Source organism: Chrysemys picta, chromosome 1 (genome assembly GCF_011386835.1).
Source record: "Chrysemys picta bellii isolate R12L10 chromosome 1, ASM1138683v2, whole genome shotgun sequence".
Lineage (NCBI taxonomy): Eukaryota > Metazoa > Chordata > Testudines > Emydidae > Chrysemys > Chrysemys picta.
In genome coordinates, this window is record NC_088791.1 from 92,362,160 (window position 1) to 92,378,044 (window position 15,885).

General features: G+C 45.2%; 2 protein-coding genes across 12 annotated transcripts in view; one reads left to right on the forward strand and one right to left on the reverse strand.

Annotated features, from left to right (window-relative positions):
* Nucleotides 1-15,885, forward strand: part of SLC25A17 (solute carrier family 25 member 17) — a 421,378-nt gene that overhangs the window by 57,602 nt on the left and 347,891 nt on the right. The window lies entirely within an intron of this gene.
* Nucleotides 1-15,885, reverse strand: part of EP300 (E1A binding protein p300) — a 154,177-nt gene that overhangs the window by 25,225 nt on the left and 113,067 nt on the right. For 10 of the 11 annotated variants that reach the window (XM_065563293.1, XM_065563277.1, XM_065563268.1 and 7 more), the window contains 3 exons: nt 13,783-13,944; nt 13,013-13,294; nt 4,623-11,283 (listed from right to left, as the gene is read on the reverse strand). In XM_065563293.1, the coding sequence (XP_065419365.1) occupies nt 9,022-11,283; nt 13,013-13,294; nt 13,783-13,944 (2,706 nt within the window). In that variant the 3' untranslated portion in view covers nt 4,623-9,021. The remainder of the gene's footprint in view (nt 1-4,622; nt 11,284-13,012; nt 13,295-13,782; nt 13,945-15,885) is intronic. The other variant, XM_065563299.1, reaches the window with a different exon arrangement.

The window sequence follows — 15,885 nt, forward strand, 5'->3', positions numbered from 1 at the left end:
ACCTCTGATAAAAACACATAGAAAAATGCCTTTGAGGATCATCAATTGTCTGGGAAGTTAATGGTGTCCTAAAGTTGCCCATTTAAGCCAGTGCAGTTAGAGATTAATGTGACTGGTTCAGAAAGTCTGCTAAGCACTGTCCCACAATGCACTAGTCACTCTCCAGTTGGGCTATCTGGTGTACTTTCTGCACTCCACTGCCCAGGGCGCAGCTTGGCTGGAAGTCACTTAGTCATACAAATACTGCTGCAAACACACCGCAGCTCATTGGCAATCTCCATAACAAGCAACTCTTCCCCTTCTACAGGTGCATTTAAATAGTACATCTCAGAGAAGACTATCATCCAACTGGCCTGCAATGCCAGGCAAAAACTAAGGATGGCAAGACAAAATTATATGATCAAGGACCAGAATAACCAGTCCAGAGTGGGCAGAAGACAGGCCCCTTCAACACTGAGGCTGCGCCTCTCCTCCCAGCCCAACCAACACTCAAGGACACTGAGAGGCCAGCAACATTAATGCTGGATGATAAGGAGGGGTAGTGGGGAAGACTAGGATGCGGAGGAGCATGACAGGGAACTACCAGGCTCCCAGGACATTTTTGGGGTCCCCCAGGATGACCACATGTCAGAAGACTTACAGGGATGGTGTGCATAACACGGCAGACATGTTGGAGGGGATGGAATTGAAGGAAGAGGCATCCTTTAAACAACATAACATTTTATTGCACAATAGACCAAGAGCAGTTGAGATAGAGCAGATGTGAAACCTGACTTTTCCAGGTCCATGTTCAAAGCAGACACAAAAGAATAGGCATAAGGGTTTATGAGTAAGTGTTTGTCAAGCCTTGTCTACACACAAACTGGAACCAAAAACTAAAGTGGTCGTGCTTTACACTGTTAGCCACAAGTCAGTATGTGGACATGTATTTCAAGAATAGGAGTGTCCTATTTCAGTATTCATAGACAAGATGTTTAACTATTTCATTCTCTCACCTGCTATGTAGTTTTGAGGACTTTTCTCCACAGCAAAATGAATTAAAATGGCTCTGTTACAGCCCCTGTCTCTTCTGCTTTGGCTAACATTGATCTATCTGAGGTAACATTTTAATCTAACTCCAAAGGAAGACAATAAAAAGGTCTTGCAGCCAGTGCTAGGCATAAGCAGACGATACATTGCTTAGGGCCCCCGGGGGACCCCTATTAATTAATAGTATGTGTTGTGGGTGGGGTGGCCCCAAAAGTATTCCTGCTTAGAGCCACCAATGGGCTAGCACTGGCACTGCCTGCAGCCCAAGTGAAATCCTCAGTGACATCTATGCCACCTTCACCACTTTGCTCCTAGTTGCCTTCATAGGGCTTGTACTAGTATGACTGACAGAACCAGCTGGATGGGCCACTCTTAGCTGGTGTAATTGCCGGCTGGTTCCCTTTTCCTCTCACCAGGGCCGACCCTAGACCAAATGGTGCCCCAGGCGAGGAGCGTCTTCAGTGGCCCACGCTTCATTTGTTAAACTTTTGAATACCTTATTTTTTATTGCATTTGTAGCCCATTTCATGGCTTTGATGCACAATTTGCATGTATGAGTTATCCCTGTCATATAGTCACTACTTGCACTCTTCAAGTCTTAAAACACAAGTATGCTTTCACAATTACACAAGGTTCACAATATTGCAGCTGGGCTCTCACTTCAGTTTGTTCTTACTCACTGACTGGCGACGCCCTGCCCCTTGTATACCCACGAGGGCATGGCTGACAACATTCTAGGAGGCTCCAGGAAAATGTAGTTCTCACAGTCTGGAAGGTTCCATGAGATTCTACAAAGGTCCAGAACATTCTAGGTGGTTAGTAAAAAGTTGATCCACATACAGAATACCTGAAATGTTACTTCAAACATTCTATTTTCCCTTTTGTTGCTAACACCAGAAACAGCTTCCCGAGCCCAGCGCCCCCCAAGCCTGGAACTCCATGCGGCCACCTGGGTTGCCTGTCCCTAAATCCAGCCCGGCCTCTCACTCCCTGAGGCTGGTGTCTGTTTCCTCTCCTCCACATTGGACTAAAGTGGAGGAAGTCACAGTGACGCCTCATCACCAGCTGCTTTTACAGGCTCTACTTAAAAAGTAATTTACCAAGGGACGAAGAGAGGCATTTGGTTAGTGATTGCTTCTCCTCCATTACCGCCTCAGAAACATCAGACATTCCACCTTTTTTTTTGTTAATAAAACTTTCGAAATAGCAGCTGTGCCTTGAAGAAGCCAGCAGCCGCTCTCCTAGCCCTTAGTCTAAGGTGTGGTGGTGTTTGTTAGGCATTTAAATGATGGAGTAAAAAAAAAAAATTGAGCCTAAACCCCTCTCCTCCAGCAGATTAGCTCCACTAGACAGTTTGGGTGCGGTCAGTGGCATTCATTTTACTAAACAAAGTCTCTTCATTGTCACGTCGTCCCCCTCTTCATTTGTCTGTTGAATACACCGGTTGTCTCGTTATATGCCAAGGTTGGAAGCTCTTTGGGATGGGAATATAAAAAAAAAACAAAACATCCCATTCCTAGCCCAATAGAGCCCTGATCCATGCTGGGAAACCTCTAGCTACTAACACAATAAAAAGCTCTTCATTCAGGCACAGTATCCTTCCAGAAAAATGGTACCCACTCATCCAAGTTACTAACGTAAAAAACTAGAAAGCTAAACAAACCCCATGAATCCCTTCTTCAAGGCTTAGCAGCCCTGGAGAGGCCTTTGTTGTTTAATGTGCAGTGAAAGTGCTAAACTGCACAACTTTAAATCCAGACTGGCGCGTGTGCTCTCTCTCTATTCTCTACCTCAAAGAGCAGTTATTGGGTGGTATACAGGAACTCCTGGGTGAAATCCTATAAGTTGTGATATACAGGAGGTTAGACTAGATGATCAATGTGGTCCCTTGTGGCCTTAAAAAAAAAAATCTATGAAGCTGACCGAACAAAGATGCAGAGAGAAGATGCAAAAGTTTTTTGCAAAGGGCTTCTTGGCCATGTGTACTGAGCCCTCTCCACCTATACGTTATATGGGAAACAAACACATTCACCTTCTGTAAGGGGAGTTGCATGCATTTAAAAGCCCTTATTTTGGTATTTGACAAGGCCAGGTATCACCACCCCTACAACAATCCCCGTTCCTCTCCCCCCCAAAGAAACTGAAAAATGTTATATCACACTTGCATGGCCAAAATTAAAAGGCAGTGATAGAAGAGCCTTATAACTCTGAATTCAGCTAAAACCTGTTTCTTTAAACTGATTGTTAACATTCATACAATATTGACTCTGAACAAAACCAAGTTCAGTGAGAGCAGTCAGTGTGCAAGATACCCCACTGCACCTCATGGGTGCCTGACTGCATCTCCGGCTATTATTCCAGCTCACAACAATGAATGATTAGCAAAGTGAGTAGTGAAGCACAGTCACTTGCAAATACATCCTCTGGGAAGAGTCTGACTTACACAGCAGAGGTTCGCACTTGGTAGAGAAGTAAGCATGTTATTGTGTTACTGGCCTTGGCTACACTGGCGCTGTACAGCGCTGCAACTTGCTGCGCTCAGGGGTGTAAAAACACCCCCCCCCCCAGCGCAAGTGCTGCGCTGTAAAGCGCCAGTGTAATCAGTGCCTGCAGCGCCGCACGCTCGCTCGCAGCGCTGCAAGCTATTCCCCTCAGAGAGGTGGAGTACTTGCTCTCTCGCAGCGCTGTGAATCCCCAACTGTAGCCAAGGCCACTGTGTGTATATACTCTAACTAGGGTTAGTTTAGGGCATGCAGCCAACACAGGTGACTACAGATTAGCACTGATGCATGTTAGTGGAGTTTAAAAAAATAATGGTCCTGAAGATCACATTAAATGGATTCCTAATGACATATACATCAAAATAGTTTCAGACATTAGAGGGGAGATGGCTTATTGACAAACAGCTTTAGCTCTAAACTAATGAAATGTGTAACTCAACCCATCTGGGACAAGTAGAAAGCAGGGAGGATAATACCCTGGGGCCAAGGTTTTCAGATGTATAGGATGCTGGTGACCAGCACGTCTGAAGATCAGGCCACTTCAGTGTGTTCTTGAGTGCTCAAAGGTGCAGCACTGGGATGGATGTGTTCCAGCAGTTACTGCTGATACGCTGGTTGTGATCATACCAGAGCAACCCCAAAAGGAGAGCCATGTTTGCGAAGGCAGGTAACACCACCAAACATTTCACTTTTCAATAAAACTACAGGAATCCCAGGGCCATGAAGCAAAAAGCAGCAGGTGGAAGAGGAAAAATTCTCCCCACCATTTCTCAGCAATCAAACAGTAAAGTTCAGCAGCAGATGAGGCTGATTGCGATGATACCCCTCTAAGTAATTCCAACAGACCCCTTCCCCTGTTCTTCACAGCAACAGGTGAATAGCAGGGAGTTTGTCAGGAGAAGTAATACAGGACAGCTCCTGTAGATGGCCCATACATACCCTCTCTCCCGAGATATTTCCACCCATGACTAGCCCAAGAATTTTCTGAGAGATTTAATGAAGGATTTTGTCCCATTAGGTTAGTAGCTAAAAGGGCACCTCCAGCATCTTAGCCTTGACAGCCTGACCAACCCCACAGTACATTGGTCTTACTTAGCTTGAAGTTTGAGGCCACTTTCAGCAGGAGGCTGCAGCACCACTGCATCTTTGAGAAGCACTCCCTAAACAGGGCTAGTCACTACAGCCTGGAGCTCTGGGACTCTCCTGACCAGCGCTGTCACAAGGAATGCAGCCTTCAGAGCCAGGGACAGAACATTCTCCTTGGGATTGAAATAGACACCAGAAGTTTGCCTAGGATGAGGGAGAAGCCTTTCAAGGGCATTGGGAACACAGAGGCGGGATCTTAAATGGCCCCTTTCAAATGCTGTGAGGCAAGCATGGAAAAACTGAAACTTCTTCCCCTGGAATACAATATGCCAGTCACTGAGAGATTAACTTTAAGGGAAGTTACTGAGCAGCCCTATTGCCTTACAGTTCATAGAGCCCAGGACAGGTGCTGACACAAAGAGATGGTCTATTTCTATCTGTGCTGCCCAAATAGAAAACTTTCCCCTTGCTGCTACACAGGATTTTCCTACCCACGGTTTCCAATTCTCTAGTAGTATCTGCCAGACCTCCTGTACTACTAACTTAGCAAAGTAGAACCGTCATGCTGGGTTAGAATCCAGGAAAGAGGGAGGTAGATGCGATTCTGCATGGCAGTAAAGCCAAAGCTCCCTGTAGCCCACAGCCACACTTGGTGACTGATGAATGTGGGAATTTTGGGTTTTTTTTTTTTTTTTTAATTTCTATGCACACACCAGTTTCTCTCTGGACTTTATAGTGCTATGCACTAAGTGCAAAGGGAAGGGACCAGGTCTGGAGATAACCACCATTAAATTGAATAAAGGCTACACCTGTGAACAGGAGGATGCAGAACACACAAAGGAAACCCCACCTAGCCACCACCATTCTCCCCACTTCCACTGGGTGGCAAACTGGCCCCATGCTGGAGAGGAAAGGGGAAAGGCACCACATGGCTGTGCTCTCCCCTGGGATGGGAACAAAGAACAGGGAGAGAAAGAAGCAGAGATGGTTCCTAGAGCACCATGACTCAGGGACCCCTGATGCTCGCATCTGAACTCTGTCTTAATCTTTGCTTCTTGATGCTGACCTCTGGGCTTTCAGATGCGGTATGCCAGGGGATGGCTTGATGTTGCTGCAAATATCAAAGCACTGCTCCCTCCAGGGGTGAAGAACAAGTCTCTCACAGGGGCCTAGCTTGGCTGGGGTTGGTGCAGGAAGCCACACAGAAAAATATGGATCCCTGGCCCCCAAAGGCCATTTCGGAGTCATGGAGGCTATGGGCCTTTCCCTGGGGAACTGTTTGGATCCTGGGGAGTTACCCCTTCAGCCCCCAAGGAGCTGGTTACACTCTGGGGCAGACACCAAACCTTGTAGATCCATGACTGTGACAAGCTGAGGCTGGGATTTTGAAGGAGAGCCAAAGCTGGTCACAACTCCAAATCCACCTGAAGCTCTTGGGGCCTCCTCCCTCAGCATGGATGAGATTAGAGGCTGATCATTGCATACTCAGGGTGTAAATTTAGGGCGGATTTAGCACTAGCTAAGCAAACAGGCTTCACTCAAGCCTCTAAAGGCACTGGGTCTGTGGGACAGATTGGAAATCTAAGGTTAGAAAATGGGCAGTCTTTAAACTTTTGCCAGAGCCTCCATCCTTGGAAGAAGGTTGGTATCAGGCGAAATAGTTCTTGGAACCAAAATCCCTAACAAAGAAATACAAATCAACACTAAATAGAGTTTATCTATTTACAGTGGAACTAGGCATAGCTGGAGGGGGAAGCAAACTGGACCTTTTGGTTAGAGGCTGAGGGAGGAGGAGGAGTTCTGATGTATGTATATGCATCCTTAGTTCCTTCCAATAGGCCCTGTTCCTTTCCATGGCACAACAGAAAGCCTGCATTAATGGGCTGGAGAATTCTGGCTTGGTGTGGAGTGTGTAGATACAGGTCAGGAGTGGTGATCTGTATTAACAATACTTGAAAGAATCCCAAGCTTCTCACTGGAGTGCTTTCCATAAACCCTAATGAGGGCTCCCCACCAGCTTTCATGTAGTCTCTACCTAGTAGGTGTATTTTTGTCTGTTAGCCCAAGTTATACTTATTTTTACACTGAGTACTTGTGGCACCTTAGAGACTAACAAATTTATTGGGGTATAAGCTTTTGTGGGCTTAAACCCACTTCATCAGAAGCATGGAGTGGAAAATACAGTAGGAACACACACACACACACACACGAAAAGATGGGGGTTGCCAACTTTTCATTTACTCTGTATATATATCTTCCTACTGTATTTTCCACTCCATGCCTCTGATGAAGTGGGTTTTAGCACACGAAAGCTTATGCCAAAATAAATTTGTTAGTCTAAAGTGCCACAAGTACTCCTCGTTGTTTTTGCTGATACAGACTAACACGGCTACCACTCTGAAAGCTGTCATTTCTACACTATATTTCTCTTCCTTTTTTAGTATTTAGACCTTTCAAATATTTCCAAGTAGCTATCTTATTCCCCTCCCTTCCCATAGTTTGTGGCAAACAATGTTCCTTCTTTCAGTCTTCTTTCACAAATCAATAACCACAAAACCTTATTCCTCCAGTTTGACCCAGAGGCTACATCTACACTTGGAGCTGAGTTTGCAACGCCCAACTCACATAGTTATACTCAAGCTAGCATGCTAAAAATAGCACAGCCAGGATAGAAGAGGTGACTGTTCAAACTAGCTGCTCTGAAGATGTCCCCACCAGGATCTCCTGGCTATGTATTTGGGCAGCCTGTGCTGCCCTGGTACACTGCTATTTTAAGTGCACTAGCTTGAGTAGAGCCACTGTGGGTACATCTACGAAGCTGAGAATCACACACCCAGCTCAGAGTGTAGACAGTCACAAGGTTGGCACAAAAAGCTCTACAGGGTACTCCAGAAGGAATGTGGTCTTTCAATTTTGTATCACCCAAGCAGAAGTTTGGGTTTCATATTAAGGAGCGGCCCTTGGAACTCAAGATGCTAAAACACACCGACTGGAGCCCAGCGGACTGGCATGGCAGTTGTGTAAGGCGGGGGGACCAGGCCTTGTTTTTTGGTAAATTAGAGTGAGCAGATGCAATTACAGAGTCTTACCAAAATGTGCATTTCTAATGCTAATTATAAACAACTCCAGATTGTAAGTTGTTTTTTTTTAAAAGCAATGGCAAAAACCAAATACAGTGAATAATTCTCCAACTTCTGACCACCAAAAGTTTAAGCAGCATATACTCCGCTGTCCTCACCATTTTAAAAACAAGCACCATAGGTGAGAGAGAGGAGAAGGGAAGCAGTAAAAAGCAGGCTGTCTGTCTCACACAGTTTATTTAACAATATGTAATAAGAAATCAATTTTAACAGTCTATACAGTGATCGAAAGTTCATATTTATAAGTAATCAACTTTAATTGCATGATTTACAACATTTGAGGGTTTTTTGCTTTCTATTTTCAAGTTTTACAGAAAGTGGAAGAGGGTGGGGAAAGGGGAGAGAGAGAAAGCAAGCATAAAGAAGAAACCCCAGGGATTTTTCTCAGGTTAAAATCATCCTCTCGGAATTGTTTCTTACCCTCTTTTTTATTTTTTTCCTTTGTTAGATGTAAAAATAACAAAAAAAAATTCTTTCAAGAAAACAGAAACCACAATATATATACTACATCCATTTGGCAGCTGCCCCTGTGTATTTGCAAAAATGTTGTCTTCTCTACATGTACAAATTATTTTAATACTTGAAGTTTTTTTAAGCTCAGACTCTTGTATAGAAAATTCTTGGAGGACAAAAGTAGACTTCAGGAGGGGATGGGTTATTTAATATTTTTACATTTTTTCAAAGAATTGACATCTTTCCAACCAAAGAGGAAAAAACTGGTATTTATTTTTAATATATATTTATATATATGTAATGTATTTTTAAAGCAACATTAACCCCTTTTGTCCTCCGGTTTTAGGAAATGTTCTCCTGTGGGTTTTTTGCAATGATGTGAGGAAAAACCAGAATAGGGAAAATGTTAACCATCTGCCTCAGTAAATAATAACTATCAATATTACATATTTTCATTAATTTAAAAAAAAATAAAACCTATTGGAGGCATGAGAAGGGGGCCAATTTGGTCAGTGGCCAAAAGACCACCCTTTTCCCCTCCACCTCCCAACGCACGCATGCGAGGAAAAACAAGAAAAAGGACTGGTTATGATTCCAGCCATAACAAAAATATATTCTTTGTATTCTATTGTCCCTCAGGTTCATTTTGTTGGTTTCTTGTTTTTAAAACCACAAATTACTGCTGCAGAGTTCGGATGTGTTCCAGGGAAAAATGTTGTTTTAGCTAAGAAAGATTCAAAAAAATTTGTCTTCAGTACAAAAAGTCTTGAGAAAATAAGTTTTTTTTTTGCTCCCAAAATGCTACAATGTGTCTAGTGTATGTCTAGTGTACTCTGTGAAAGGTTTGAATTCAAGTCTGAGTTATCGGAGCTGAGCCCCAGTTCCGTGGCGCTTGTACCATGGAGGCCTGCCATGCCTGGATTGCCAGCAAGCTGAGAAAGCATTGCACTCTGGTCCGGGCTGGCAAAGTGCCCCTGATCCATGGGGTTAGCCTGGGCAGCTACCAGTCCTGGATGTGGGGAGCTGGTCTGCGGAGAGACATGGTGTGGAGAAGGTTGAGGTTGCATCCGAGGGGAAGGGCTGGAATGGGGGGGCTGGGACTGGGGTCGTGGTGAGGGTACAGGCTGTGGAGAACGCACTTGATTGGTGAGCGATGAAGGGATCTGCTGGCCCTGTAAGTGTGGGGACTGGGCCTGACTGGGGAGCATGTGCTGTTGGGGGCTCATAGGGTTGGGCTGAGCTGGGGATCCCATTTGCTGCTGAAGTAGCCTCTGCTGGAAAGCCTGCTGCAAACTGGCTCCTGTCTCTGCACTCATTGCCTGTGGAAGCTGGCTCATTTGTCCCATAGTTCCTTGCTGCATCTGTTGCATATGATGCTGCATCCTTTGCTGTTGCTGCTGCTGTTGCTGCTGAGCGTAACCGACACCCTGGGGCTGCTGAAACTGATTATGGTTGGCCATCCCAGGCCCCAATCCCGGACCGGCTCCTTGCTGCTGCTGCTGCTGCTGCTGCTGATGGCGCTGCTGCTCCATCATCTGCTGCCGTCTCATTAAAAGATCCCGGAATTGCGGAGACATCCCAGAGTGATTCATGTTCATCGGCTGTGCCTGAGGATTCATCCCACCCATGGCCTGCTGAGGCTGCTGCTGCTGCTGCGTCTGTTGGGGCATGCTGGGCCTTTGGACCCCGGCTTGCATGGGGTTCATATTTTGCATGGCTGGGTTTGGGTGCACCCCTCCTTGCTGCCCTTGCATGGCTGGCTGTGGTTGAAGCCCTGGCTGACCCTGTGGCATTCCAGGCTGCCCTGGCATACCTTGTGGATTCTGAGACACTGCGTACTTGGCAGCCCTCTGCTTGATGAAAGCAGCCAGTAGCTGAGGGTTGGAGTGGAGGATGTTAAGCACCTGCTGCTGCTGCATGGGGGAGCTGGGAGACCTGAGAGTCCGCAGTAAGTTTTGTAAGGCTGCCTGGGGCAGAGATGCTGGTTTTGGCTGAGGCGCCCCAGGAACCTGACCCATTCCTGGCTGAGGCGCCATGTTCATAGGCTGCCCTGGCTGGGCTACTGACATCATGGATGGTCTCTGCATTCCTGGCTGGAGCTGCTGTGGTTGGGGTAACCCACTCTGGGCCCATGGTGGCTGCTGCTGGATTCCCGCTGGCCCCATCCCTTGATCTATGTGACCGCCAGGCCCTCTAGCCATCTGAGGAGGGTTCATCCCCATTGGTGGCATCGGATTCAGTTGGGGCATCTGGTGCTGAATTGGCCTTTGGAAAATCTGAACTTGTGCCATCTGACGCTGAGTCTCTGCTGCCCGCTGGATCTGCATGGCCATTTCTACTGCAGCTGGAGGAGGACCCTGGACTGGTGGCTGAGCAGTCTGAGGTGGAGTTGGAGGAGTTATCTGGCCACCTGCTTTGCCCTGGGACACAGCACCAGGGGGCTGAGTTCTCGGCATGGTGTAGGGCGGCATAGTATTGGGAGGTGCAGGTTGGGGTTGCGAGGCAGGCTGGGGTGGTGGTTGGGGTTGTGGGGTCTGTGGTGTTGGGGGCTGCTGGCCTGTTGGAGTTGTTGGTGTGGCTGGGGTTGGTGAAGGCAATCCTTGCTGCTGACCTACCACACCGGTCCTCTGCATGCTCGCCATCCTCCTTCGGAGCATCTGGGCCTGCTGCAGACGGTGCTGAAGTTGCTGTTGGCGAAGCTTGTGTTTAATATTGAGGCAAAAGGGCACCGGGCACTTGTTCTCCTGGCAGTGCTTTGCATGGTAGCAGCAAAGAGCAATGAGTTGTTTGCAAATAGGGCACCCTCCGTTGGTCTTGCGCTTGCAGCCTTTGGTATGTTGGACAACTCGCTTCATCTTCTGACAGGACGGCAGTGAACAGTTGGCGTTACGACACTGGCAGGCATGGACAAGGGACTGGATACAGCGCTGGATGCTCAGGCGGCGAGAGTCACCAGGGCTCTGGGTGGTTGCAGTCTGCTGGTTGTTGCTCTCATCGTCTAGGCCAAGGCCCAATTTCTCCATCTTGTGGTCGTGGTTTTTAGTGTTATAACAGGTGATGCACAGGTCGTAATCCTGCAAAGAGACAAACCATTTTGAAAATTAAACAGCTGTCTACATAACCTGGCACAATAAATATACAAATGGGGTCATGTCACTAACAAGGGATATGGATTGTGGTTGGGAGGAGGGGGAAAAATTGGCCTTTTTGTTGATTATAAAGCCAGAAGGGACCATTGTGATCATCTAGTCTGACCTCTTGTGTAACACAGGCCATAGGACTTCCCTGGATTAATGTCTATTCAACTAGACCACTCATTTTAGGAAAATATCCAGTCTTGATTTCAAAGTTTGCAGTGATGGAGAATCTATCACAACCCATGCTAAATTGTTCCAATGGCTAATTATTGTCATTTAAATTGGCATCTTATTTCTAGTGCAGATTTCTCTAGCTTCAACTTTCAGGCATTGGATCTCATCATATCTTTGCCTGCTAGATTGAAGGGCCCTCATCACATTTCTGTTCTTCACGTAGGTAGCTCTAGACTGATCAAGTCACCCCTTAAACATCTCTTTGTTAAGCTCAATAGACTGAGCTGCTTGTAAGCACGTTTTCCAATCTTTTATTCATTCTTGTGGCTCCTCTCTGAACCCTCTCCAATATATCACTATCCTTCTTGAATTGTGGATAGTAGAACTGAATACAATATTCCAGCAGCCCCACCAGTGCCAAAGAGAGAATAAAACTCCCTCTACCTGATATTCCCATTTATACATCCAAGGATCACACTAGCTCTTTTGACCACAGCGTTACACTGGGAGCTGATGTTCAAGTGATTATCCATCGCGACGCCCAAGTCTTTTTCAGAGTGACTGCTTCCCAAGATACAGTCCCCTATGACCAGTGCTGGCCATTATTTACCACTCTCCCAGTCTTTGGATCATCTGAAAAGTATCACTAATAATTTTATATTTTCCTTTCAGGTAATTTATAATGTCCTCTGGGCCCAGGTATTGGCAGAAGTCCAAACAACTAACAGTGAAAAGTGTGGGTGCAAAATAGTATCTGACATTTATACAGACTGATTAGCCAGGGCTTGGAAAACCTGTTTGCCCTGAGCCAGTAGAAATTTCACCTGACCAAGTGGGGTCAGGGGACCACTGGCTCCTTCCCCTGGAGGGAAGGAGGACCTCAGGGAACAGAGTAGCCACTCATCTGCTTGCTCTTCTTCAAAAGAGGAGTGGGACACTATAGTGACACTTCTTTAAGAAGGGGAGAGGGAGGAGCAAATTGCTTTTCCCAGTGCGGAAGGGGAGCACAGAGCAGAGGGGCCACATGGAGAACAGATGGGAGGCTGGGCGGCTTTGAAATTCTGAGGAGGGCAGAAGTCCTGCCAAACGGTAGGGGACCTGGTATTCCTAAAATTAGTGAAGAAAATAAAACTCCCAAAATTCACTAACTGGAGAACCCAGAATTTGTTTACTTAGGTGTATGTGGGAGGCAGAATGTTAAATTTTATTTGCAGTTTCTCAGAACTGAATTTAGGGCACAGTTAATTTACTGGTGGAGGAGTGAAGATTTAAATGAAACAGGCATGGTTAAGGTGATTGTGACCTTTGGGGGCACAGAGCAGCACAGCTACTTTAGTCAGGCTAGCACACTTAACACCTCCCATTCCAAACTGCCACAATGTAGACTGGACAGAAATTGCTATGAATGTAGGTTTAGAAGTGACTTCAGGTCAAGAGTCTCCTTAACCTTGGTGTCCAGAGCTAGTGGGGAAAAACATCTTATCAGGCATACCTCACAGACAGTGCAGTGCCATCTAGTCTCTACATGATGCTTGCATTCATTGCAGGTGTAAACAAAGCGGTCCTGGCTCTGGGTATGCAGTTCCACCAGCATGCACATGGTTGACCACTGAGCTCTTCGTAGTGAGGAGAACTCCAGGTGTTTGTCTCTAGCAAGGGTGAGGAAGGCATCACGCCCATCCATCAAGTCACATGGAATGAGTGGGTCAGGCTCAACAATGGGAGGCAGGGAGTTCGCTGCAGGGCCAGCGATGAGACGGATCACAAAGAAGACCTGAAAAGTAAAGCAGAAGTTAAAATCAGCCATTGACAAACCTTAACTACACAGTATAGGACATTCCATGGCTACTGATGTTAGCATGCTGTGATGGGTGGGGTGGCTTCACATCAAGCTGACTATTTGCATGGGTCATGAAGGAATTTCCACTTCTGCACATACAACATTACATAATTCACCAAGTGCACTATGAATCCCTCCCCTCCACTTTCCTCTGATGCAAATATTGAGCACTGAACTAAATGGACCAATGGTCCAATCTGGCACAGCAAAGACTTTTACTTATGAAAGTTCTCTACACAGCACAGCTGTGATCTGTATTTATTCCCATAGCCCTGATAGGAAAGAGTCTAGATCGGGATTCCATCTACAAATACGTACTCTCTTGCTAAATTCTATATTAAATGTTAGAACATAGAACATAAGAAGAGGGGACACTTGGCTGCTCAAATAGAGTAGATACTTCTCAATCCAACGGCTTTTACCTCTTTGTGCTTCTCCATAGTGGCATACAACTTCTGGGAGAGATCGTTGGAGACATTGGGCATGCCAGGCTTCTTCTTATTGCCACGACTCAAGCTGCTCTTGTTTTTACTTGTCTTCTTATTATTCTTCTTTTTGGCATTTTTGCTGTCTCCCTTACTCACCTGCCAGAGAAGCCAATAACTTTGAATTTGTAGAATAATAAGAGGCGTTTAGGTGCCTCTTACAATTATTTAAAAAGACAGTAAATCAGTATATCAAAATTTAAAGCACTTTATTAGGCTAGCACCTCCAGTCATTGGAGAACTATAAGAAAAGCTTTCACAATAATTTACTATGAAGCTAGGAAAATGTTCTTACCAACTGTCCTGGAAGTCTGAATTAATTTGATCAGTCATTCCAAAGATGCCAAAGTGGCAATATAACCATCTAAAAGGTATTTGAAGAATGTAAACACCCAAAAGAGATATTTGTTTAGGTTGGACTGAAAGGGTAAAACAGAGAAAAGGGATAAAATTCATCAAAGACTGGCAATCAGAAAAAGGTTCTCTAATGGTGAGCTCTCAGATTGTGGAATCATCTCCATGGGATGTAACAGACAACCTTGATCCATTTAAACCTGGAGAAGTCACTGAAGAACACATAAGGAATGAGAGTGCACTGTCCAGAGACCTGGGGAAGGAGTAGACAGTCCATGTGACTTTATAAGTATCTCTCATTTCTATTATCTTCCCATCAACACAGCCTCCCTAACCATTTATTCCAGCTTAACTCATCTCTCTAGATTGCCTCCAACGGAGGTTTATACCAAGTTGTGCCTTTATGGCCAAGAAATGGGTTTTAGTCCCACTTTGATCTTGATTAACATGTGTATGTGAGGATAATGGTAGCTGGAAGGGGTAACAATTTCAATTGATACAGACAAAAGTAGCAGTCCCTTCTGTAGATGCTTTTTATGTACTTTGTGTGATAAATTGAGTATGGGAATACAGACCTTAAAGTTTATTTCTTCAGTGGGCTTTATTTTGATAAACTTTAAAGTAACTTTGTCAAGATGAAAATTTCCAAAAAGAAGCTATTTGATATAATCCCCAATTCCTAAATAAAGATTACTAAATTGTCTTGTTTGCAAGAAGAATGGTGACATCTGATCCTAAAATGATCACACTTATTTTGTGCTGAACTTTCCATAAGCTGCTGGCATAATGCCATTTCAAGACCCTTTCACCTGGACAAGGCCATGTCAGCTTCCTTAGAAGTGTATTTGATATTTTTGGTGGTCTCAAAATACTCCCTGAATGCAAATACTGAATACTTTAAAAAAAAAATTGCTGGTTTTAGCAAGACTCTCTCCCCCTCCACTCCCCAATGCTAGCCAAAAAGATGACCTAACTCAAACACAATCAGATCAAGCTTCATGGCTTCAAGGTAAGACTCTCATCCGCTTTGTCCAAAGGCCTTGGAGGAAGATGCTGCAAGGCGGCATAGGAATACCATAAGAATTAAGGGTAAGACTGAGAAGTTTTGCCTTTTGGATCAGCAAGCCACTGAGGAAAGTCTAAAGTTCTAGAATCCCAAGACTGATCACCTCTGGGGGAGGAAGTCACAACATCAACAAATAGGCTATGCCAGGCTTTGGCCAGTCTACCTGCACATGAAAAAGCCTGCTAGCAAGCAGCACTGTCAGCAACATCGCTGTCTGGCTCGACTGAAGTTCCCGTTCCTATTTCTAAAGAGCCTAGAATACTACGTAAGCCCTCTATTATCTTAAGTATCTTTTCCCTTTTTCTATTTGTCTTACTTTTATTAGCTGGGTGACATCCCAGCCTTTCATTCTTTAATTTTAGGGTGTAAAAATGTGGTTGAGAATATAAGCATCAGTAAAGTCCACCCTGGGAAGCTGCCAGAAAGTAAGTTCCACAGGCTTACGTAACCCCACAACAAAGTCTCAAAAATACTCATTAAAGCAACGTCTTCTGAATCCTAAGCAACTTAAAACTGTCAGCTGTAAACTAGGATATGTAAACTGCTAAGTCAGGGTTGTCAGACTTCTGCTTATCAAAGTATTCTGTAGAGACCTGTATTTAGTTGCTTTTTTGGGGGGG